Genomic DNA, 25,906 nt, shown 5'->3' on the forward strand with positions numbered 1-25,906 from the left:
CAACCTAAAAAGCTTCTGCATAGTGAAGGAAATCATCATGAAAACAAAATGGCAACCTATTGAATTGGAGAAGATATTTGCAAATCATATATCTGATAAAGGGCTAATCTCCAAAATATAGAAAGAACTCATACAACTCAACAACAAAAAAAATTGATTAAAAATGAGCAAAGGATTTGAGTAGATATTTTTTTTTCTCAAAGAATATATACAGATGCCCAAGAGGAACATGAAAAGATGCTCAATAGCATTATTAGGGAAATGCAAATCAAAATCACAATGAGATATCACCTCACACCTGTTACCAAAAAGACAAGAAATAGGAGATCTCCTGTGGTGAATCAGGTTAAGGATCCAATGTTAACATAGTGGCTTGGGTCACTGCTGTGGCACGGGTTTGATCCCAGGGCCAGGAACTTCCACATGCCATGGGTGTGGCCAAAAAAAAAAAAAAGACAAGAAATAGCAAGTGTTGAAGAGCATGCAGAGTTGTATACTATTGGTTGGAATGTAAATTGGTGCACCACTAAGGAAAACAGAATGGATGTTCCTAAAAATATTTAGAATAGAACTACCATATAATCCAACTATTCCACTTGTGAGTATTTACCCAAAGAATATGAAACACTAATTCAAAAAGATACATGCACCCCTATGTTCACTGCAGCATTATTTACCACAGTTAAGACATGGAAGAATCTAAGTGTCCATCAATGGATGAATAAATAAAGATGTGATAAATATGTGTAGGTGTGTGTATGTGTATACACATAAAAAGGAATGCTATGCCTGTCATGCTACTCAGCCATGTAAAAGGATGAAATCTTGCCATTTGTGACAACATGGATTGAGGGTATTATGGTAAGTGAAATAAATCTCAAGAAAAAAGACAAATATGCTACAATTTCACTCATATGTAGAATTTAAACAAAAATAATGAACAACAAAACAAAGAAAAGTTATAGATAGACTAGATCATTGGTTACCCAAGAGGTAGGGGGATGGGAAGTGGGCAAAAGGGATGAAGGGGGCCAACTTTATGGTAATAGATAGAAATCAGACTTTCTAGGGTGATCACTTTGCAGTATAAATCAATGCTGAATAATAATGCTATACATTTGAAACTTTTAATAAAAAGAAAATTAAAAAAGAGATTGGCAAAGCGGACTAAAAATGTGTTGTTCTATATGCTGTCTACAAGAAATTCACTTTAAATAAAACACTATTGGTAGGTTGGAAGTAAAAGGATGGAAATAGGTATATTAGGTGAACATTAATCAAAGGACAGCAAGTGTGACAATATTAGTATTAGTTATTGTAGGTTTCAGAGCAAAGAAAATTATTTGAAACATAGAGGGATATTATATAATAATAAAACAATCAATCCAAAAAGAATACATAGCAATTATAAATGTGTATATATTACAGAGTCACAAAATATGTGAAGGAAAAACCAATAGGAGTGAAGAGAACTAGTTAAGTCCACAGTTATAGCTGAAGATTTCAACATGCCTGCTCAAGCAGTAAAAGAACAACTTGCCAGAAAATAAAGAAAAGTATATAAGAACTTGGCAATACCATAAATCAGTAAGATCTAATCAATATTTATAGAATACTCCTCCCAACAACAGCAGAATACACATTCTTCTTAAGTGCTCATGGAACACTTAGTAAAATAAATCATATCCTGGGCCACAAAATAAATCTGAAAAAAATTAAAATAACTAAAATTATACAAGCTGTCTTCTCTGACCACAATGGAACAAAACTAGACTTCAATAACAGAAAGATAACAGGAAAATCTGTAAACACTTAGAAACTAAACAACACACTTCTAAGTAATCTATGGGTCAAAGAGGAATTCTAAAAGGAAATAAAAAAATACATTGAATAAATGAAAATGAAAATACAACATAGCAAAATTTGTAGGCTACACCTAAAGCAGTATAGTGAGGGAAATCTATAGCACTAAATGCATATGTTAGAAAAGAGAAGGAGTTCCTTTTATGGCTCAGCAGTAATGAACCCAACTAGGATCCATGAGAATGCAGGCTGGATCCCAGGCCTTGCTCAGTGGGTTAGGGATCCAGTGTTGCTGTGACCTGTGGTATAGGTCACAGACATGGCTCAGATCTGGGGCTGTGGAGTAGGCTGGCAGTTGTAGCTTTGATCAGACCCCTAGCCTGGGAATGTACATATGCCATGGGTGCAGCCCTAAAAAGCAAAAAAAAAGAAAAGAGGAAAAGTCTCAGATTAATAATTTAAGTTCCAATCTCAAGAACCTAGAAGAGCAAGCAGAATGAAATAAATAATAAAGATAAGAGCAGAAATCAATGAGACTGAAAACACAAAGGCAATAGAGAAAACCAATAGAGGAGATGGTTCTTTGAAAAGATGGATAAAAATGGATAAGCAATGAGATCCTGCTGTATAGCACTGGGAACTATAATATATCTAGTCACTTATTATGGAGGGTAATGTGAGAAAAAGAATGTATATATGTTTTTATGACTGGGTCACTTTGCCGTACAGTAGAAAATTGATAGAACACTGTAAACCAATTATAATGGAAAAAATAAAAATCATTAAAAATGGATAAAAATTACTACCTCTTAGCAAAAATGACAGAAAAAAAGTGAAGGTGTAAATTATCAATATCAGGAATGAAACAGTGGATGTCACTACAGATCCTGCACACATCAAAAGAATAATAAGGGAATCATAATACAAAAAACTCTATACACACACATTTGGCAACTTAGATGAAACAGGTCACTTCATTAAAAAAACACAAATTACCACAACTCACCCAATATAAAATAGATGATTTGAACAGCTCTATAACTGTTAAGGAAGTAGATTTTGTAATTTTAAAATTATTGAAAAAAAAATCTCCAGGTCCAATTAGTTTCACTGCAGAATTCTATCAAACATTTAGAAAAGAACTGATATAAATTCTACAGTCTTTTCCAAAAATATGAGAAAACACACCCAAATTTATTTTATGAATCTAGTATTACCCTGATACCAAAACCAAAAACTGTACCAAAAAAAACCTACCAACAAATATTCCTCATGAATATAGATAAAAAATCTTTAACAATATACTAACAAACAGAATCCAGCAATATATAAAAAGAATTATACACACTATGACTATGTGGGGTTTATTCCAAGGATACAAGGCTAGTTCAATATTTGAAATCAGTCAATGTAATCCACCATATTAACAGGTTAAAGAAGAAAATCATGTGATCATTATCAGTTGATGCAGGAAAAAGCAGGTGACAAAATTCAATTTTCACTCATGGTAGAAACTCTTAGAACAAAAGGAATAGGAGGAACTTCCTCAATTTGATAAAGAGCCTCTATAAAATCCTAGGGCTAACATTATACTTAATGGTTAAAGACTGAATGCTTTCCCCTTAAGACAGTGAAAGAGGCAAGAATATCCACTCTCATCACTTTTTTCTTTCTTTCTTTTATTTATTTATTTTTTGGCCACACCTGCGGCATGTAGAAGTTCCTGGGTCACGGATCAAACCTGAGCTACAGCAGTGACCCAAGTCACTGCAGTGACAATGCCAGATCCTATAACTCACTGTGCTACAAGGGAATTCCTCATCACTCTTAGTTAACATGGTGCTGAAAATTCTAGTCTGTGCAATAAGACAAGGAAAGAGAAGGCATAAAGGTTGAAAAGGAAGAAATAAAACTGTGTATTTATAGATGATATTGTTATTGACATAGAATATCCTAAAGAATCTTGAAAAAAAATTCCTGAAATTGAGTAAATTAAGCAAGGTTGTGGGATACAAGATAAATTAGAAAAATCTATTGTTTTTCTTCACACTAGAAATTAGCTGATGGACACCATTTATAATCACTCAAAAAAACACCAACTCCCAAAACAAACCACAACACTTAGATATAAATCTAACAAATCATATAAAGGATTTGTGTGCTAAAAACAATATAATGCTGGTGAAAGAAATAAAAATATAAATAAACAAAGAGACATACCATGTTCATGGATCAGAAGATTTGATATTTTATTATATCTGTATTGATTTTGATTCCTTTTTTTAAATTGACATGTAATTAATGATGTCAATTCTTGATATACAGTGTACTGGGTTGCATAGAAACCCCTTCCCCCAAATTCATGAACTTCCTGGAAGCTCAGATGTGACCATATTTGGAAATAGGGTCACTGCAGATGTAATTAAGATGCAATCATACTGAAGTAGAGTGGATCCTTAATCTAATAATGGCTGTGTACTTATAAGAACAAGAGGAAAAACAGACATATAGGGATAATGCCATGTGGTGACAGAAATTGTAGTGAGGACTCCATAAGACAAAGAATGCCATGGTTTGATAGCAACTACCAGAAGATAGGAAGAGGCAAGGAAGGATCCTCCTTCCCTCAGAGAGAGTATGGCCCTAGCCTCCAAAACTGTGAGAAAATAAATTTCTTTTGTTATAAGCTACCCAATTGTGTTAATTTGTTATAGCAATCCTAGGAAACAAATACAGTTTAATGCAATTCCTATCAAAAGCCTAGCACATTTCTCCAGAGAAGTCATACAGATGGCCAGCAGTACATGAAAAAATGCTCAACATCACTAATTATTAGGGATATGCAAATCAAAACTACAATGAGGTACTACCTCATACCAGTCAGAATGGCCATCATTAACAAGTGAACAAATAAACACTGGAGTGGGGAAAAGGGAACCCTCCTTCATTGTTGGTAGGAATGTAAATTGGTACAACCACTATGGAAAACAGTATGGAGGTTCCTCAGAAAACTAAATATAGAACTATCATATGATCCAGCAAATCCCATTCTTGGGCATATATCCAGATAAAACTTTCATTCAAAAAGATATACTCACCCCTATGTTCACTGCAGCACTAGTCACAATAGCCAAGACATGGAAACAACCTAAATGTCCATTGACAGATCAATGGATTAAGAAGACGTGGTACACACACACACACACACACACACACACACACACACACACACACACACACGGGAATACTACGCAGCCATAAAAAGGATAGTCAAACTAAGGCCATTTGCAACAACATGGATGGAACTAGAGATTCTCATACTAAGTGAAGTATGTCAGAAAGAGAAAGACAAATACCATATGATATCACTTATATGCGGAATCTAAAATATGGCACAAATGATCCTATCTACAAAACAAAAAGATCATGGACATGGAGAACAGACTTGTGTTTGCAAGGGGGGAGAAAAGGGGATGGATGGGGAGTTTGGGGTTGGTAGATACAAACTACTACATTTAGAATGGATAAATAATGGGGTCAGTCCTACTTTACAACACAGGGAACTGTGTATAGTCTCGGGTTAGAACATGATGGAAGATAGTATGGAAAAAAAAGAATGTGTATGTATAGATGTATACACACACACACACACACATATATGGCTGGGTCACTTTGCTGTACAGCAGAAATTAAAGAAACATTGTAAATCAACTATAACAAAAAATTTAAAAAATAAAGGCTTTCAGTGCTTTGCAACATAAAAAAAATCCTAGCAAGAACTTTTATAGATACAGAGGAGATTATTCTGAAAGGAATATAGATAGGCAAAGGAACTAGACTGCTAATAATGATTTTGCAAAAGAAGAATAAAGTGGGTGTAATTACTCTGCTTGATTTTAAGACATTGTGTAGCTACAGTAATCAGGATTGTGTGGTATTGGTGGAGGGATTGACACATAGAGAAAACAGAGAACCCAGTAACAGATTCACACAAATATGCCCAACTGATTTTTGTCAAAAGTACAAAAAAGCAATTTAATGGAGGAAAGACAGCCCTGTGAACAAATGGTCCTAGAGCAACTGGGCATCATAGGTGAAAATGAACCACAACCTAAATTTCACACCTCATAGAAAAATTACCTTAAAATTTATCATGAACTTAAATGTAAAACCTAAAACTAAAAAACTTTTTATAAAGGAGAAAATCTTTGGTATATAGGGCTAGGCAAAAAGTTCTATGATAGACTTGACATACCAAGAGTGTGATCAATAAAAGGAAACAAATTGGACAAAATTAAAAACTTTTGTTCTGTGAAAGGCCTTGTTAAGCAGATGAAAAGACAAGTTACAGACTGGGAGAAAATATTTTCAAACAACATATCTGACTAGTATCTAGAATATATAAAGAAATCTCAAAACTGAACAGTAAAAAAAAGTCCAATTACAAAATGAATAAAAAGACATGAACACATACTTTACCAAAGAGTACATACAGATAGGAAATAAACACAAGATGGTCAGCATCATTAGCCAGTAGGTAAATGCAAATAAGCCCACAATGAGATATTGTGAACCACCTATAAGAATGCCTAAAAAAAATAATGACGCCACCAAATGTTGACAAAGATACAAAGATATTGGACAACTTATAGATTGTTGGCAAGAATGTAAATGGTTATAGCCACTCTGGAAACTGGTTTGGCAGTTTCTTTGAAAACTAAATACCAATCTAAGCCTCTCCTTTGAAATGAAATTCCTAGCAAGAGCAGGTAAAGAAGGTGTGTGTTATGGTGGAAAGAGCTCTGGAATTGAGGTCAGAAGATTCTAGTTCTGACTTTTATTCATTAGCCACATGAACTTAGGCAAATTGCTAACTTGACTTTTTTGAATCTTAAAAATTTCTTCATTTATAAATCAAGAATAATACCAGCATTGCCTACTACATACAATTGCTGTGGGGGGTGTCAAATGAAATAATGGATATAAGAATGTTTTGTAAAATGTAAAGCATGTTACTGTGAAGCTTGATATTTGTGTAATTGTGCCACCATATGGAGGCACTTGATAAAGGTTGTCTGCTTAATAAATAATGAATGAATGGTCATTAGGAAAGTCCAATAAGGGAAAAATTCCCCCAAGCTTTTAAAACAAAAAGGAGGCACAGCTCATTCAATCAAACAGGAAAAAGCAACATACACTACATAAAGAGCCAAGAGGGCTATTAAATTAATCTCTGCATAGAAAAGCTAACTATCCCATCAGGTTTCAGGAAATGAACAATAATGGATGGGAGACTCATCATAAAAGTAGAAAAATATTAATCTCTCTAACATGCAACCCAAGAGCCAGAGAGATGGAATGGTAATATATTAGTTAGAGTAAAACTGCCAAAAACAAAATGCTCAGAGCAGTTTTGGCCTTATATAGAGACTATGGAAATTGATCAATTTGAATTTATAGTACGATTTAATTTTAGTTTTTATTCATTACTATGGCAAATATATCTGAAAGTCCAGATGAGGCTCATGGCAGAGAAATGTAATTTTCTCTTCTTCCTAAAAGAAAGTTGAGAAATACATATATATATATATATATATTCTCCAAAATGTTCAATGCTAGTTTTTTTAAAACTTAAATTCACACACACTATAATTCTATAATTCACATAGCTCCAGAATTCTAGGTTTCTGTAAGTTGGTGCTAGTTTGTACCAGGTTATCATCCTGCTTTATTGTTCTACCATCTGTTGCGGTTTGCAGATATTTGTATATGAAGAAGCAGTTGAGCAGAGTTAGGATCCTTGGATATTAACATAGACTCAAATAATGACTTCTTGTGTGACCTTAAGCAAGCCATTTAACCTTCTTAATATTTTATAACTCCCTTATAATAACAATACTGTGTATGAGCCATTAAAGTTTACAACACATGTTATTATTTCAATTGATCCTTAAAACTTCAGGGTGGGAATGAGAGAAGGTATCATTTCCATTTTACAAATGAGAAAACTGAAGTTAAACAGCAAATAAAAAGTATTCATATGTAAAAACAAAGAAACCATTTAGACCCTTATCTCATATACCATAAACAAAAATTAACTCAGAATGAATCATAGACCTATATGTAAGAAATAAAGTATAAAAGCTATGAGAAGAATAGAAGAAAACCTTTGTAAATTTAGAATAGGCAAAGATTTCCTTTCATGATGAAAATATGACCCATAAAAGAAAAAAGTGATAAATTGGACTTCATAAAAATTCAGAACTTTTGCTTTTTAAATGATGCCATTAAGAAAATGAAAAGACAAGGCAGAGACTGGGTGAAAATATTTACAAAAAAATGTTGAGTTACCTGGTGGTGCAGTGGTTTAAGGACCTGGTGCTGTCACTACTGTGGCTTGTCACTGCTGTGGCACCAGTTCAATCCCTGGCCTGTGAACTTCTGCCTACTGTGGGCATGGCTAAAAAATTGTTCATTTGATAAAGATTTGTATCCAGAATACATAAAAAAACCCTTAAAACTCACTGAGAATCCAAATTTAAAAATGGGAAGATAATTGAATAGACATCTTTTCAACAAAGATATTCAAATGGTCAATAAATAGTTATGAAAAAAAATGATTAGCAGTGTTAGCTATGAAGGAAATTCAAATCAAAACCACAATGAGCTACCATTACATACCCACTAAGATGGCTGTAATAAAAAAGATGGACAATAACAAGTGTTGATGAGGATGTGGAGAAATTAGAACCCTCAGACACTGCTGGTAGGAATGTGAAATAGTGCAGCAATTTTGGAAAACAGATTGCAGTTCCTCAAACAGAGAGCTACCATATGACCCATTAATTCATGTACTCAAGAGAATTGAAAACAAGCCTTTGAAAACAAAGACTTGTACACAAATGTTCATAGCAGCATTATTTGTAATAGTCGTAACAAGTCAACTAATACAATATTGTAAGTCAACTATACTCCAATAGATTTTTTTAAAAAGTGGAAACAAGTTAAATGTTTACCAACTAGTGAGTGAATAAACAAAATGTGACATATCCATTCAATAGAATATAATAACATTCTATTTACTCAGCAATAGAAAGGAATGGAATACTGATACATGCTAAAGCATGGGTGAATCTCAAAAACAGTAAGCTAAATTGAAAGAAACTAGACACCACAGGTCACATATTATAAGATTCCATTATATGAAGTGTCTAGAAAGAGAAAAATCTATAGAGACAGAAAACAGATCAGTGGTTCCCTGGGCCTGAAAATGGGAGCAGAGATTGACTGAAAAAATGGGCAATAGAAAATTTTGGGGGGGGGGTAATGGAAATATAAAACCAGATTATGGAGATAGTTGTATAATTATAAATTTACTAAAAATCATTGAATTATACAATGGGTAAATTTTATAGTATGTAAATTATATCTTAATAAAGCTAGTTTAAAAATTACTGAATAGGAGTTCCCGTCGTGGCGCAGTGGTTAACGAATCCGACTAGGAACCATGAGGTTGTCGGTTCGATCTCTGCCCTTGCTCAGAGGGTTAACGATCCTGCGTTGCCATGAGCTGCAGACGAGGCTGGGATCTTGCGTTGCTGTGGCTCTGGCGTAGGCCGGCGGCTACAGCTCCGATTGGACCCCTAGCCTGGGAACCTCCATATGCCGCGGGAGCGGCCCAAGAAAAGAAAAAAAAAAGAAAATAAAAATAAAAATAAAAATTACTGAATAGCAATCCAGCAATTCCACTGCTGCATACATCCAAAAAAAACCCTAGGAGTTCCCGTCGTGGCGCAGTGGTTAACGAATCCGACTAGGAACCATGAGGTTGTGGGTTCGGTCCCTGCCCTTGCTCGTGGGTTAACATCCGGCATTGCCGTGAGCTGTGGTGTAGGTTGCAGACGCGGCTAGGATCCGCGTTGCTGTGGCTCTGGCGTAGGCCAGTGGCTACAGCTCCGATTCGACCCCTAGCCTGGGAACCTCCATATGCCGTGGGAGCGGCCCAAAGAAATAGCAAAAAGACAAAAAAAAAAAAACCCCAAAAACCCCTATAATTTAAAAATATACATGCACTCCTATGTTCATTTTAGCACTATTCACAATAGCCAAAATATGGAGGGAAACAACCTAAATGTCCACCAACAGATGAAAAGACTAGGATGTGGTACACATATACAATGGAATACTACCCAGCCATAAAAAGAATGAAATAATGGCATTTGCAACAACATGGATGCAACCAGACATTCTCATACTAAGTGAAGTAAGTCAGAGAAAGACAATTACCATATGATATCACTTATGTGTAGACCCTAAAATATGGCACAAATGAACCTACCTACAAAACAGAAACAGAATCACAGACATAGAGAACAGACTTGTGGTTGCTAAGGGGGAGGGAAGAGGGAGTGGGATGGATGGGGAGTTTGGGATTGGTAGATGCAGACTATTACATTTAGAATGGATAAGCAATGAGGTCCTACTATACAGCACAGGAAACTATATTCAATCTCTTGGGACAGAACATGATGGAAGATAGTATGAGAAAAAGAATGTATATATATGTATGGCTGGGTCACTATGCTGTACAGCAGAAATTGGCACGACATTCTAAATCAACTATACTTTAATAATAAACAAACAAGTAAATAATAAATTACTGAATGAACCTGTGCTAAAATGAAAAAAATTGGCAGAGGTGTTCAGTGTTCCTTCTTCTTTATTACCTATCTTAGAAATGGCAGGAATAACAATAAACTTTTTCAAAGAGTCATTATCATCTTCTCAGGGAAATAATAATTCTACCAGGTTTTGAAAATACAAACTAATTCAGAATGCCAGGTGGTACTGCTATTTTAACCTAATCCATAGTTAACTTGTATTAGGAATTTTCTACTTTTAACTACATTTCACGAACCCAGGGAAATTTTATTATGTATAACCACATTGGAATATGACTTTATTTACCCTAAAACTCATATCAAAAGGCATTATTCTAATTTATAATATACAAGACAATTCAGTTTTTTAAAATTAGCTTAAAGTTTAATATCAGTGTTTGACTTACGGTGTGGCTAATAAGGTTCAGAGCATCTTCAAAATAGCTCCAAACTTCTTCCAGGGGACAGAGCTCGGCACTCAGTGCCCCATCTGGCACTAAGAGGTTAAGCAAGCTGTGCATACATTTGCTGAAAATCAAAAAGAGAAAACTCATCCCATAAGGAAAGAAATCATTGACTTCATGGCTAAGATAAGTAAGATCTGGATTTCATCCCAGACTAAGAGCTTCAAAACACTTCTGTTCTTCCTTCAATTTGATTTGGCCTCCAAGCTCAGAAGACAGATTTTTGAAGATATAAAAGGGGCTGACCAATCCTTCCTTTTATTATGCCTATGGTTGTCTTTCACTTTTTTTTTTAGCTTCTTGCACTAAGGAGTTGTGTCTGTTTACTACATTTTATGAGCTGGTTTAATCTACAGGCACTTTAAAGCATCTTGTTACATCCTCAAATGGGGGAAGGGAATTGGGATTTAAATTGGGAATGATTCCAGGAGAACTGTCTCTCATGTCTCAGAAAAGGAAGATTGTAATGAAGTTTTCCAGAGAAAAATCACACAACATCTATTTTTCCCTCATGTCTAGGCATAGAGAACATAAAATCTCCAATAAATACTGTTTTATATTATGTACAGCACTTATTGGTCTTTAAAGGAGGGTGCTTAGAACAAAATATATGAGGCAAATATAGCAAATGTTAATATCTGTTAAATTTGAGTGGTGGATACACTGCTGTTTATTATATTAATCTATTTTTCTGTACATTTGGCATATTTAGTAATGAAAGAAAGTACTTAATTAATAATTTCATTATATACATAGACATGCAAAGAAGCAAATTTCCCCCTCTTTTTCTCCTTTGGGAAAACCAGACTCCTTCACTTTGCTTTGGTCTCTAATACAGCTCTAAATATGGGGCTGTTCTGAGGGCTTTTTAGCCTAGGAGTTAACAGGAGTACCTAAATCATCTTTTGAGTCAGTGAGTATGATTGATGATTTATGGAACATTGACTATAGCACTGTTGGCTATCAGAAATTAAGATTCAAAGTTGAATTATATTTACTAACCTGTATTTCAAAACATCAATGGACTCTTTATTTTTGTGGAGCAATAAAGCCTTTTTCAAGGCCTTTAGAGCAATAGAAGGATAATGTGCAGGCATTTCCATCGCTAATGCTATAGGAAGGGAAGCAAAAAGATTGTGAACACCATAATCATAGCTGTCATCCCAGGCTACAACTTGCTTTCTCTAATGAAAATGACCTGAAACAGATGAACAAAAATAAACACAAAAACCCAAAAATGAATTTTATAAAATGATGTATCTGTGATGGCTTTCAGAGATAACTCCTACTTTTTGGGCAGAGTAACATGGTAGGATCACCAGGTTATACCTCTTCTTCAGCAAAAATCAACAGAGAACCTACTGTTTCTGTGACATTGGGCATAGTCATACAGGTGAAGTAATAATCTTATGAACCAGAATGAAGGCGGGGCATACTAAGAAGGAAACAGAAAGCAGATCAGTGAAAGGGTACTAATCAAAAACAGATTTATACTACAATGTACTGTTTTTGTCTAATCCTAAAACCAGGACACACTTGACATGAGAGTAAGTATCAGAGACAAAGCCCCTAAAATTTTTACATGCATTTAATCAGGCCTCTAGAATTGTAGTTCCATTATACAAGGAGCGGTTGTCACCATCACATGTCTATAAGGTATATACCACCAGCTCCACGTTCTTAGGAATTCTGTCTTGGCAAGGCAAATAAAGGCAAATGTGACTCCTGTACACTTGGGGCTACCTAATACCTTTATTAGCCATACACAGACTCCTGAGGTGGGTGAAAGATAAAAAGGGAAGATAATAAGGCCATTTCCTGCAGAATATCCCAATAGAGGCTCTGAGCACCCAAATACCACTTATATAGCCCAATGAAAAATTTCAGGTTGAGAATTTTTAAAAAGTAGCATCAATATTTCTCTGTACACTTTAATAAATGGCTAGGATTGTATCACCTTTGATTAGTGAAGCAGCCGATTATCTATTTCTAGCTAGTTGAGCAAGACTAACTTTCTAAAGTTTAAGCTGTACCTATCGTGTAGTTACATTACTCAATTCCATACAAAGAGTAAATATGAGCACCTATCATGAGTAATGCACTTCACTAGAGTTTATAAGTACAAAAATATAATTATTGTTCATGACTCCAAGGCACTTGTAATCTTATGTAAAGAAAAAGATAAATGCACAAATGATTATAATACAAAATAGTTCAAGAATGCCATTAGAGAAGGAGAAACAAAGTACAATGAAGCTACATAGCTTCCCACCTGGAGGAAAGAGAAAAGAGAAAGAAAGAAAAGTAGCATGACTTAAATGGGTACCAGCCTTCCAAAAACATAAATATAGCTCTTACATGCAATTGTTTCCAATGTTTTACTTTCTAAATGAGGCAGTTCCCACACTGATTCCAGGAAGCTCTCCAGTAATGGATCATTCATTTTGGCTTTAACTTCAAACTCATACAGCAGAAGCAATGTCTCACATGGATCACTTGAGAAATCTCCTAAGAAAGAAGCAAAAATGCAACATTCTCTGTGATTATATTTCATTATTCTCTCCTCATCTCTCTTCTGGGGAGATTTTCCTGTTGAGGAAAATTAATTTTACTTACAATTTGAAAGTTATGCCAGTTCTTGTAGACAGATCTTTTACATTTTAAAATCTATAAACTCACCAATACTTTCACACCCTGAAATGCATTCATTAGCATTGCCTACATTTCCTGAAATTATTGCCATGATACTCCTAAATGGCCTGAAAAGGTCTTGCTGCTATCTAATTCAAATCCAGTGTTTACCTGCCTTATTTTAATGGCTGGGTTAACCAGAAGATACAGTGCAATATAAACCAACTGTAGTTTTATTTTAAACAAAGTAAGGGATAGTTTCCAAACTGTTTCATTTAGTCAGTCAACAATATTTCTTGGTTATCATTTTGGGCAGAATCTTGCTTGTATCAGGTGGCATATACCATACTATGTGAGATGGTTTCCATTCACACTTGTTAGACTGAATGTTTAAAAAGGGTTTGAGGTATAGTAAACATATAATAAACTGAATGAACTGCATTAATATTAAACAGCTTGATGAATTTTATATATGTTTAGACATATAACCTCTAACTATATTATGATATAGAACACCTCCAACACTTGTGCTCCTTCTCAATCAATACCAACTTTGCAGACTTATTTTGACTTATTTTGACTTCTATCACTACTGATTGATTGTTACTGTCTGTTATTGAGCTTCAGTGCTAGCATATAGACCTACAATCAACTTCTGAATATTAAACTGTATCCTGCGCCCTGCTAAACTCATTTATTAGTTCCAGTAACTGTCTTTCGTAGATAATTTGGGACTTTCTATATAGAGAATCAGGTGTCATCTATCTGCAAATACAAATCATTTTAATTTATCTTTTTCACTTTATATGTCTTTCTGCTCTTTTGCTTGCCTTACTGCATTGGCTAGAACCTCCAAGAAGATGATGATGCAGAGTGCTAAGAGTACCTGCCCTTAGAGGGAAAGCATTCAGTCTTTCATTATTAAAAATTATATTGTTCCTGCCCTTAGAGGGAAAGCATTCAGTCTTTCATTATTAAAAATTATATTCCCTGTATGTTTTATTTTTGTGGATACCCTTTATCAGGCTGAGGAACCTCCCTATTGTTCCTGGTTTGCTGAGAATTTCTATTATAAACGGATCTGAATCTTTTCACTTAATCTGCTGATATGGTAAATTAACTGAGTTTACAATGTTGAACACAAGATAAACCTCACTTGGTTATAATCTATTATCCTTTCAATAGTTTACTTAATTAAGTTTGCTAATATTTTGTTGAGGATTTCTGCATCTATTTTCATGAGGAAAATTAGTCCATAATTTTCTTTGCTCATTTTTTTGTCTACTATTGTTATCAGGGTAATATTGAACTTATAAAGTGGACTGGGAAGTGTGTCCCCCTCTACTTTCTGGAAGAGGTTACATCTTTAAATATTTGGTAGAACTCCCCAGCGGGGTTTTCTGTTAGGAAGTTTTAAACTATGAATTCAATGGGTATAAGACTATTCAGGTTATCTATTTCTTTTGGTGGGAGCTTTGGTAGTTTGACTTTCAAGGAATTTGTCCATCTCATCTAATCCTTCAAATTAATGGGCATAAACTTGTTCATAACATTCTCTTACTATATTTTTTTAAATGTCTGTAGGATGTATAGTGATGTCTCCAATATGATTCTTGACATTATTTGTGTCTTGACCTGCCTAGCTAGAGGTTTCTGAATTGTACTCACTGATCTTTTCAAACAACAACAATACAGCGTTTGGTTTCATCAATTTTATCTGTTTTCTGTTTTAAATTGTATTGACTTCTGCTCTTATTCTTGTCCTTCTGCTTGATTTGCTTCAATTTACTAATTTTTTCCTAGTTACTGAAAGTAGAGGCTTAGATTATTTAAGATCTTTCATTTTCTAATAGAGGCATTTGATTCTACAAATTTTTATCTAAACACTGCTTTGGCTGTATCCTCCAAATTGTATTTCTTTATTTTTTGTCTTTTTAGGACCACACCTGTGGCATATGGAAGTTCCCAGGCTAGGGGTCAAATCAGAGCTGTAGCTGATGGCCTACACCATAGCCACAGCAATGTGGGATCTGAGCCACGTCCGTGAACTACACCACAGCTCACAGCAATGCTGGATCCTTGACCCACTGTGTGAGGCCAGGGATCGAACCCACATCCTCATGGATACTAGTCAGGTTCATTACCACTGAGCCACCATGGGAACTCCCTGTATCCTCCAAATTTTATATGCTGAGTTTTCATTTTAATTCCATTCAAACTATTCCTAATTTCCTTTGTGTATCTCTCTTTGACTCATTTGATTCTTTAAAAGTGTGGTTTTTAAAAAATTTAAGTATATGTGGAGTTCCCATTGTGGCTTAGGGGGTTAAGAACCTGACTAGTATCCATGAAGATGTGAGTTCAATCTCTGGTCTCACTCAGTGGGTTAAGGATCAGTGTCGCCACAAGCTTTGGCATAGGCTACAGATGAGGCTTGGATCTGGCATTGCCGTGGCTGTGGCGTAGGCCAGCAGCTGCGGCTCCAATTTTACCCCTAGCCTGAGAACCTCCATATGTGGCAGATGCAGCCCTAAAAAGAAAAAAAAATTAAGCATACTTGACTTTCATTGTATATTAGTTTCAGGTACATGACATAGTGATTCAATGTTTTTATAGGTTACACTCAATTTGTAGTTATTAAAAAACAAGTGCTATATTTTGCTGTGCTGTAAAATATATCTTTTTGCTTATCTATTTTATACACAGTAGTTTGTATCTCTTAATTCCATACTCCTGTCTTGCCCATCTCCCCTTCACTGTCCCCACTGGTAACCACTAGTTTGTAACTGTTTCTTTTTTGTTATATTCACTAGTTTGCTTTATTTTTTAGATTTTCACATATAAGTGATAACATAGAGTATTTGTCCTTGTCTGGGTAATTTCCCTAAGCACAACTAACATTCTCCAGGTCCATCCACATTATTGCAAATGGCACAATTTCATTCTTTTTTATGGCTGAGTAATATTCTATCACACACACACAGACACACACATCACATCTTCTTCATTCATCTGCTGAGTAACACTTAGATGGCTTCCATGTCTTGGCTACTATAAACAATTCTAGCTATAAACACTGGGGTGCATGTATCTTTTAGAATTAGTGTTTCCTTTTTCTTCAGATATATACTTAGGAGGGAATTTTTTGATCATATGGTAGTTCTATTTTTAGTTTTTGAAGAACCTCCATAGTGGCCACACCAATTTACATTCCCACCAGCAGTGTACAAGAGTTCCCTTTTCTCCACATCCTCACCAACACTTATTTGTAGACATTTGATGATAGCCATTCTGATAGGTGTGAGATGATATCTCATCATGGTTTTGATTTGCATTTCTATAATGATTAGTGATGTTGAGCATATTTTCATGTGCCTGTTAGCCATCTATCTATATGTCTTCTTTCGAATATATTCAGAACTTTTGCCCATTTTTACTTATTTAAAAAAATTTTTTTATTGTTATTTCTGCTACCCAAGCTGCTCAATGAAATATGTTATTAAATAATGTGCTATTATTTTGCAGTTTACTTATGATTGAGCTTTTGCGCCCATTTTTAAATTGGGTTGTTTGGCTTTTTTGATGAGTTGTATAGCTCTTTACAAATTTTGGATATCAACTCCTTATTGATCATATCATTTGCAAATATTTTCTCCCATCCCATAGTTTTGTTGATGGTTTCCTTTGCTGTGCAAAAGCTTTTAAGTTTAATTAGGTCCCATTTGTTTATTTTTGCTTTTATTCTTCTGCCTTAAGAGACAGATCCAAAAAATATTGCTATGATTTATGTCAGAGTGTTCTACCTATGTTCTCTTCTAGGAGTTTTGTGGTTTCAGGTCTTACATTTAGGCCTTTAATCTATTTTTAGCTTATCTTTATATATGGTGTGAGGAAATGTTCTAATATTCTTTTATGAGCAGCTGTCCAGTTTTCCTAGCACCACTTATTGAAGAGGCTGTCTTTTCTCCATTGTGCAATCTTGCCTCCTTTGTCACAAAATAAATGACTGTAGGTTCATGGGTTTATTTCTGGGTTCTCTATTCTGTTCCATTGATCCATATGTCTGTTTTTGTGTCAATACCATGTTGTTTTGATTACTGTAGCTTTGTATTATAGCCTGAGGCCAGGAAGTGTTTTACCTCTAGTTTTGTTCTTTTTCTCAAGATTGCTCTGGCAGTCTGGGGTCTCTTTTGTGGTTCCATAAAATTTTAAGATTATTTGTTCAAGTTTTGTCAAAAATGTAATGGGTTTTTTTGGTAAGGATTGCCTTAAATATGTAGATTGCTTTAAGTAGTATGGAAATTTTAACACTATTATTTCTTCCAATCCAAGAACATGGGATATCTTTTCATTTCTTTGTATCATTTTCAAATTCCTTCATTAATGTTTTATAGTTTTCAGAGTATAGGTCTTTCACCTCCTTGGGTAAGTTTTTTCCTAGTTATTTTATTCTTTTTGATGTGATTTTTTTCATTTTAAGAGTTTTATTGAAGTAGAGTTGATTTACAATGTTGTGATAATTTCCGCTGTACAACAAAGTAATTCAGTTATGCACATAAACATATCCATTCTTTTTCAGATTCTTTTCCCATATAGGTTATTGGGATTTTACTAAGAATTATTTTCTTGCTTTCTCTTTCTGATAGTTCATTATTAGTATAGAAATGCAACATATTTATTTATATTAATCTTGTATCCTGAAACTTTACTGAATTCATTTATTAGTTCTAATAATTTTTTGGTGGAGAATTTAGGATTTCTTATATACAGTATCATGTCATCTGCCAAGTAGTGAGAACTTTACTTCATCCCTTCCAACTTGGATGCCTTTTATTTCTTTTTCTTGTCTGACTGCTGTGGCTAGAATTTCCAATATTATCTTAAATAAAATTGGTGAAAGAAGGCATCCTGGGCTTGTAATCCTGATATTAGAGGAAAGGCTTTTTGTATTTCAACACTGAGTATGATGTTAGTTGTGAGTCTGTCATAAACAGCCTTTATTATGTTGAGATATATTCTCTCTATATCAACTAGAAGTATGGTGGGTTTTTTTTTCTTTTTTTGCCACACTCACGGCATATGGAGGTTCTCAGGCCAGGGGTCGAACTGGAGCTGTAGCCATCAGCCTATGCCACAGCCACAGTCAATGTGGGATCTAGGAGTTCCCGTCATGGCTCAGCGGTTAATGAATCCGAATAGGAACCATGAGGTTGCAGGTTTGATCCCTGGCCTCGCTCAGTGGGTTAAGGATCCAGCATTGCCGTGAGCTGTGGTGTAGGTTGCAGATGTGGCTTGGATCCTGCATTGCTGTGGCCCTGGTGTAGGCCAACAGTTACAGCTCCAATTAGACCCCTAGCCTGGGAACCTCCATATGCCACGGGAGCAGCCCTAGAAATGGCAAAAAGACAAAAAAATAAAAAATAAAAAATAAAAAAATAAAAGACAAGAAAAAAATGCTGGATCTAAGCCACATCTGCTGTGACCTAAACCACAGCTCATAGCAATGCTGGATTCTTAACCCACTGAGCAAGGCCAGGGATCAAGTCTGAAACCTAGTCAGATTTATTTCTGCTGTGTTATGACGGGAACTCCAACTAGAAGTATGTTGCTTAACTTCTCTCTCTCTCTCTTTTTTTTTTTTTTGTCTTTTTGCCATTTCTTGGGCCACTCCCGCGGCATATGGAGGTTCCCAGGCTAGGGGTTGAATCGGAGCTGTAGCCACCAGCCTATGCCAGAGCCACAGCAATGCAGGCTCCGAGCTGTGTCTGCGACCTACACCACAGCTCATGGCAACGCCAGATCGTTAACCCACTGAGCAAGGGCAGGGATCGAACCTGCAACCTCATGGTTCCTAGTCGGATTTGTTAACCATTGTGCCATGATGGGAACTCCTTAACTTCTAAATATTTGGGGATTTTACAGATAATTTGTATTATAGAATTATCACTTCATTACATTATGGTAAGAGAAAATACTTTGTATGATTTCAATACTTTTAAAACTTTTAGATTTGTTTTATGGTTCAGAATATGGCCAATGATGAATGATCCATGTGCATTTGGAAAAAAAAGTGTACTCTGGTATTGTTAGGTAAAGCACTGTATAAATTTCAATTAGCTCAAGTTGGTTGATAGTGTTATTTATGTCTTCTATATCCTTGTTGAGTATCTGTTGACTTATTCTATTAATTACTGAGAGAGAAGTATTGGAGTGTCTAACCATAGTGTGGATTTGTCTATTCCTCCTTTCAGTTCTACTAGTTTTTGCTTCATGTATTTTGAAGCTATGTTGTTAGGTACATTACACATTATGGATAGTTATGTTGTCATGTGTAATTAATCACTTTTCATTATATCCTTCTTTATTCCTAGTAATATTCCTTGTTTTAAAGTATCTTCTCTAATACTAATATAGCCACTTTGGCTTTCCCTTGATTAGTCTTTGTATAGTGTACCTTCCTCAATTCTTTTTATTTTTAGCATATCTATGTCTTCATATTTAAGTGGGTTTCTTATAGACAGCATGTAGTTTGGTCTTGAGTTTTTAATCCAATCTGATATTCTTGACCTTTTAATTGGTGTGAAGCAAACTACAATCTACTGGCTGGCTGTTTTTTTGGCAAATAAAGTTTTATGGGAATCCAACATCCTTTCATAATAAAAACAATTAACAAACCAGAAGTGGAAGGGAATTTCCTCAAGCTGATAAAGCACATCTATGAAAAAAACCACACAGTTAATAACTTACTTCATGGTGAAAGACTGGATTCTTTCCTTCTAAGATCAAGAACAAGATAAGGATGTCCACTTCTACCACTGCTATTCAACAATGTACTGGAAGTTATAACCAAAGAAATCAGGCAAGATAAAGAGTAAAAGATATCAAGACTGGAAATGAAGTAGTGAGACTACTCATACATGATGTGATCCTGTAAATAAAATTCCTAGGGAATCCAGTAAAATACCATTAGAACTAATAAACAAGTTTAATAATATCAATGTACATACTCAATGGTGAAAAGCTGAAAGAATTTCAACTAAGATCAGGAGCAAGACGACAAGGATGTCCACTTCCACCACTTTTATTCAAATAGTTTTGGAAGTCCTAGCCACAGCAATCAGAGAGGAAAAAGAAATAAAAGGAATCCAAATTGGAAAAGAAGAACTAAAACTATCAGTGTTTGTAGATGATATGATACTGTGCATAGAAAATCCTAAAAATGCTATCAGAAAACTACTAGAGCTTATCATTGAATTTGGTAAAGTTGCAGGATACAAAATTAATACAGAGAAATCTCTTGCATTTCTATACACTAACAGTGAAAGATTAGAAATAGAAATTAAAGAAACAATCCCATCCACCAAGGCATCAAAAAGAATAAAGTATCTAGGAATACACCTACCAAAGGAGGCAAAAGACTTGTACTCTGAAAACTGTGGGAAGAAATTAAAGATGACACAATCAGATGGAAAAATATACCATGTTCTTGGATTAGAAGAATCAATAGTATTAAAATGACTATACTACCCAAGGCAATCTACAGATTCATTGCAATCCCTATCAAATTACAAATGGCATTTTTCACAGGACCAGAACAAAAAAATTTTAAATTTGTATTGAAACACACAAGATCCCAAATAGCAAAAGAAATTCAAAAAAAGAAAAATAGATCTGGAGGAATCAGCCTCCCTGACTTCAGACTATACTACAAAGCTATAGTCATCAGAACAGTATGACTGTGGAGAGCTGAGAAGATGCAGGGACTCAAAAAAAGGACCTTGCCTGATGGCAGAAAAACCTGAAGGCAGGTTCCTAACCAAGAAAGGGAGCTCACCTGAACGGTACAAGCCGAAGATGGGCTTCTGGTCAGGATAAAAGCCTGCCTGTATGGTACAAGCTGAGGGCAGGCCTCAGGTTACACAGCTCTCACTTTGATGTTGATGGGGAAGAATTGGGGCTTTCCTGGGAAAAAAATTTCCATGTTTGCGCCAGAGAACATGGATTGTTTCTCAGGTGACCTAGTCTTTCCTGTTGTTTTATTTGTTATTCGGTTTTCCTCAGTCTTTCCTGATCATTTGCTTATTATTCTTATTTTCCATTCTTATTTTCCTGTCATGATTTGTGATTTAACAAAATTACAACAATAATATAATAAGAATTTCATCCTGAAGGACTTTCCCCTATTTAAATCCAACTCAATTAAAACATAGTGTTTATCTACTAACTAGTTATACAGTAAACTTTAGAGTTAGGATTTTAATGAGGTTCATAGAAGTTAGACATATATTATTCTTGATCAAAAGACACCTAGCTATGAGTTATAGAAGCTTTTAAGTGATAGCTAGTTAAGTTGGTTTATATTTTCTTACACTGTCTCCCTGCCATAATGCTTTAAAGATAAGCACCAGTCTAAAAACAAGATTTGTAAATGCCAAGTTCTTGTGTCTGTGACCTCTTCAACTTGTGGAGACTGGCTGGCCGTGGGATGATTTGTACTGAGTCTCCTCCTTTCCACATGATGTATTGTACCTAATTACCCTTAAATTGTACTCACTAAATTTAGTTGACAAAGATCTTAGAACGTGATGTATAGCTGCTGTACCATGTAAAAGTTAACTGATGTACTTTTAACACTATGATGTAATCTGTAGTTAGAAACTGTCTATATAATCAACCACTTATTGCCAATAAAATTTGAGCAGTCCAGCGCCCTGAAATAAGGGACAAAGAGGCTGTCTCCATTGCAAAAGCTGACGCACATCCATCTCCTTCGGGAAAGTGTACACTCCCTGGCTGCCGGAGCTGGCCTCCGGCATATGACATTGACACAAAATCAGAAATGCAGATCAATGGAACATGATAGAAAGCTAGAAATAAACCCACACACCTATGGTCAACTAATCTATGACAAAGGAACCAAGAATATACAATGGAGAAAAGAAAGTCTCTTCAATAAGTCATGTAGGAAAAACTGGACAGCTATATGTAAAAATGAAATTAGAACACTCTTTAATACAATACACAACAATAAACTCAAAATGGATTAAATACCTAAATATAAGACTGGATACTATAAAACTCTTTGAGGGAAACATAGGCAGAACACTCTCTGACATAAACTGCACCATTACTTTTTCACATCCACCTCTTAGCATAATGAAAATAAAAACAAAAACAAATACAAATAGGACCTAATTAAGCTCAAAAGTTTTTGCACGCAAAGGAAACCATAAACAAACAAAAAGAAAGCCCACAGAATGGGAGAGAATATTTGCAAATGAAGCAACTTGCAAGAGATTAATCTCCAAAATATAAAAACTTCTCATGCAGCTCAATACAAAAAAATTTAAAAATGGACATAAGATCTATTTGACAAATGTCTATTTGACATCTCTCCAAAAAAGACAGACAGATGGCCAAAAAACACATGAAAAGATGCTCAACATCACTAATTATTAGAGAAATGCAAAGTAAAAATACTATGAAGTACCACTCTACACCAGCCAGAATGGCCATCATCAAAAGGTCTACAAACAATAAATGCTGGAGAGGGTGCAGAGAAAAAGGAATTATTTTCCACTGTTGGTGGGAATGTAAATTGGTACAACCACTATATGGAAAACATATGGAGATCCTTCTTAAAACTAAAAAGAGAACTAACATGATCAACATGATCCAGCAATCCCATTCCTAGGCATCTATCCAAAGAAAGCTGTAATTTGAAGATTCATGCACCCCAATGTTCACTGAAGCACTATTTACAATAGCCAAAACATGAAAGCAGCCTAAATGTCCACTGACAAGAGGAATGGATAAAGAATAGTGGTACATAATATACAATGGACTATTACTCAGCCATTAAAACTGAAATGCTATTTGCAGCAACATGGATGGACCTAGAGATTATCACACTAAGTGAAGTTAGACAGGGAAAGACAAATATCATATGATATATATGTGGAATCCTAAAAAAAAGATACAAATGAACTTATTTGCAGAACAGAAACAGACTCACAGACTTTGAAAAAAAACATTATGGTTACCAAAGGGGGCAGGTTGGGGGGAAGGATGGATTGAGGGTTTGGGACTGTGGTATATGGAACTGGGACCTGCTGTATGACACAGGGAACTCTACCCAATGTGTGTGATGACCTATATGGGAAAAGAATCTGAAAAAGAATGGACGTGTGTATATACATAGCTGAATCACTTTGCTGTAGAAGAGAAAGTATTATAACATTGTAAATCAACTACACTTCAATAAAACTAAAAAATGAAAAAATAATAAAAATTATTTCATGCTCTGTAACATTCCTTTGTCTTTGACTTCTTTTGCTCATGATAATGTCTCTGATATTTATCTATGTTACTGTATGTGTCAGAAGAACATTCCTTAGAGGTGGATCAAGATGGTGGAGGAGTAAGACGTCCCTGAGGGGCTAAGGAGCAGTGCGACACAGGTGGTGGAGTGGTTTGCTATGGGCTGGGGAGTGGAACACCATGGCAGAGGGAACATGGGAGAAGGTCTGGGCCCACAGGAGAGGCAAGGCACCATTGCTGGGGAGGGAGAGAGGAGGAGGGGTGGAGTGCCATAGGAATCTCCTTGCGCATGCGCGCTTGGGCTCTCAGAGGGTGGGGCACTTCTGGCACAGGTTAGGGGTGGCGAGAAGCCACTTGCTGTGGCTACAGGAGACCGGGTCCTTCTCTTGTGGGCTATGGGTGGCTGGGAACCTCTTCTGTAGGCTAAGGGCAGCATGAGGCTAAGTGTGACGTGGTGCTTCTTGCGTGATCTACAGGCAGCAGGGAAGGACTGCGGTGGTCATCTCAGAGGCCAGAGGAAGGCATGGCCTGCCACCACTTGGGGCCTGTGAGTGGGCTCCACCTGAGGCTCCAGTCACCTCAGGGGCTTGCAAAAAACAAAAAGGGGGGCACTGCAACCAAGCACCACATGTTATTGTTCTCACCCTCCTGGGAACACACCCGGTCTGCAGCTGCCACTGCCAAATGCTCTGGGCAGTGCCCAGACACCTGATCACTGTCCTTTCCCAAGACCCTGCAACTAGGAGCAGCTGGTGCAGCACCTCCTGTATAGGCTAAGTGGGACGGGGTGCTTCTTGCATGGTCTGCAGGTGGTGGGGACAAACCACTGCTGTTATCTCTGGGCGTGGCCTGCCACCACTAGGGGTCTGTGAACAGGCACCACTTGCGGCCCCAATCACCTCAGGGGTACCACAGAGGGGGGCATTGTGATTGAACACCACCTGTTGTTGCATCCCTGGAAGTACACCAGCCCTGTTGCTGTCACTACTGAACGCTCCGGGCAGTGCCCATGTGCTTGATCTCTGTTTTACTTCCCAAGATCCTGCAACTAGGAGCAGCCTGTGCAGCACCTCCTGTATGGGCTAAGTGAGACGGGGTGCTTCTTGAATGGTCTGCAGGTGGCAGGGGCAAACCACAGCAGTTATCACTGACTCCAGAAGTGGGCATAGCCTGCTACCACTAGGGGTCCCTGAACAGGCACCACCTGTGGCTCCAATCACCTCAGAGAAGGGCATTGTAATCGAACACTACTTGTTGTTGCTCTCACTCCCCGGGAACTCACACACCCTGCTGCTGCCACTGCCAAATGCATTGGGCACCTGGTAAATCTGCCTAGGCTCATTACGACTTCCCAGGGCCCTGCAACTAGGAGTAGCCTGTGCCACCTTCCTGCAGGTCCTTGCTGCTGTTAAGAGCCCAGCAACCAGGCACCGACTACTAGCCCTACTCACTGCCTTCTTCTCCCTGGAAACACATTCAGCACCCTGGGGATAACAGCCTGTTCACAACAAAGAAAGAGACAGCAAATCTTCTTCTTCTTCTTCTTCTTTTTTTTTTTTTGGTCTTTTTGTTTTCTTAGGGCCACACCTGAGGCATATGAAGGTTCCTAGGCTAGGGGTGAAATCAGAGCTGTAGCTGCTGGCCTACACCAGAGCCACAACAACACAGGATCCAAGCCGCATCTGCAACCTACACCAGAGCTCACAGCAACACCGGATCCTTAACCCACTGAGCGAGGCCGGGGATCGAACCCACATCCTCATGGATGCTAGTTGGGTTCACTAACTGCTGGGCCACGAGGGGAACTCCAAGGCAGCAAATATTCTAACTTCCACGCCAAAAATAAATAGTAACTCCCCACAAAATACAAAGGGGCACTCTTGCATAGAAGTAGCCCTCCAAGACTATAGTTTGGCTTCCCTAAATTCACAAAAAAAGAAAAATATAAGCAAGATGAAGAAGCTCAGGAGCCATTCCCAGTTAAAAGAACAGAATTCACATGAAGCAGCAAACAATGAAACAAGACCT

General features: G+C 36.5%; 1 protein-coding gene across 1 annotated transcript in view; it reads right to left on the bottom strand.

The window, feature by feature from the left end:
* TEX11 (testis expressed 11) overlaps positions 1-25,906 on the bottom strand; it is a 159,334-nt gene that overhangs the window by 33,506 nt on the left and 99,922 nt on the right. The window contains exons 14-16 of the mRNA XM_047764210.1: positions 13,286-13,435; positions 11,930-12,038; positions 10,871-10,991 (exon numbers count right to left, since the gene is read on the bottom strand). Coding sequence (XP_047620166.1) covers positions 10,871-10,991; positions 11,930-12,038; positions 13,286-13,435 — 380 coding nt within the window. The remainder of the gene's footprint in view (positions 1-10,870; positions 10,992-11,929; positions 12,039-13,285; positions 13,436-25,906) is intronic.

Source organism: Phacochoerus africanus, chromosome X (genome assembly GCF_016906955.1).
Source record: "Phacochoerus africanus isolate WHEZ1 chromosome X, ROS_Pafr_v1, whole genome shotgun sequence".
NCBI classification, from domain to species: Eukaryota; Metazoa; Chordata; class Mammalia; order Artiodactyla; family Suidae; genus Phacochoerus; species Phacochoerus africanus.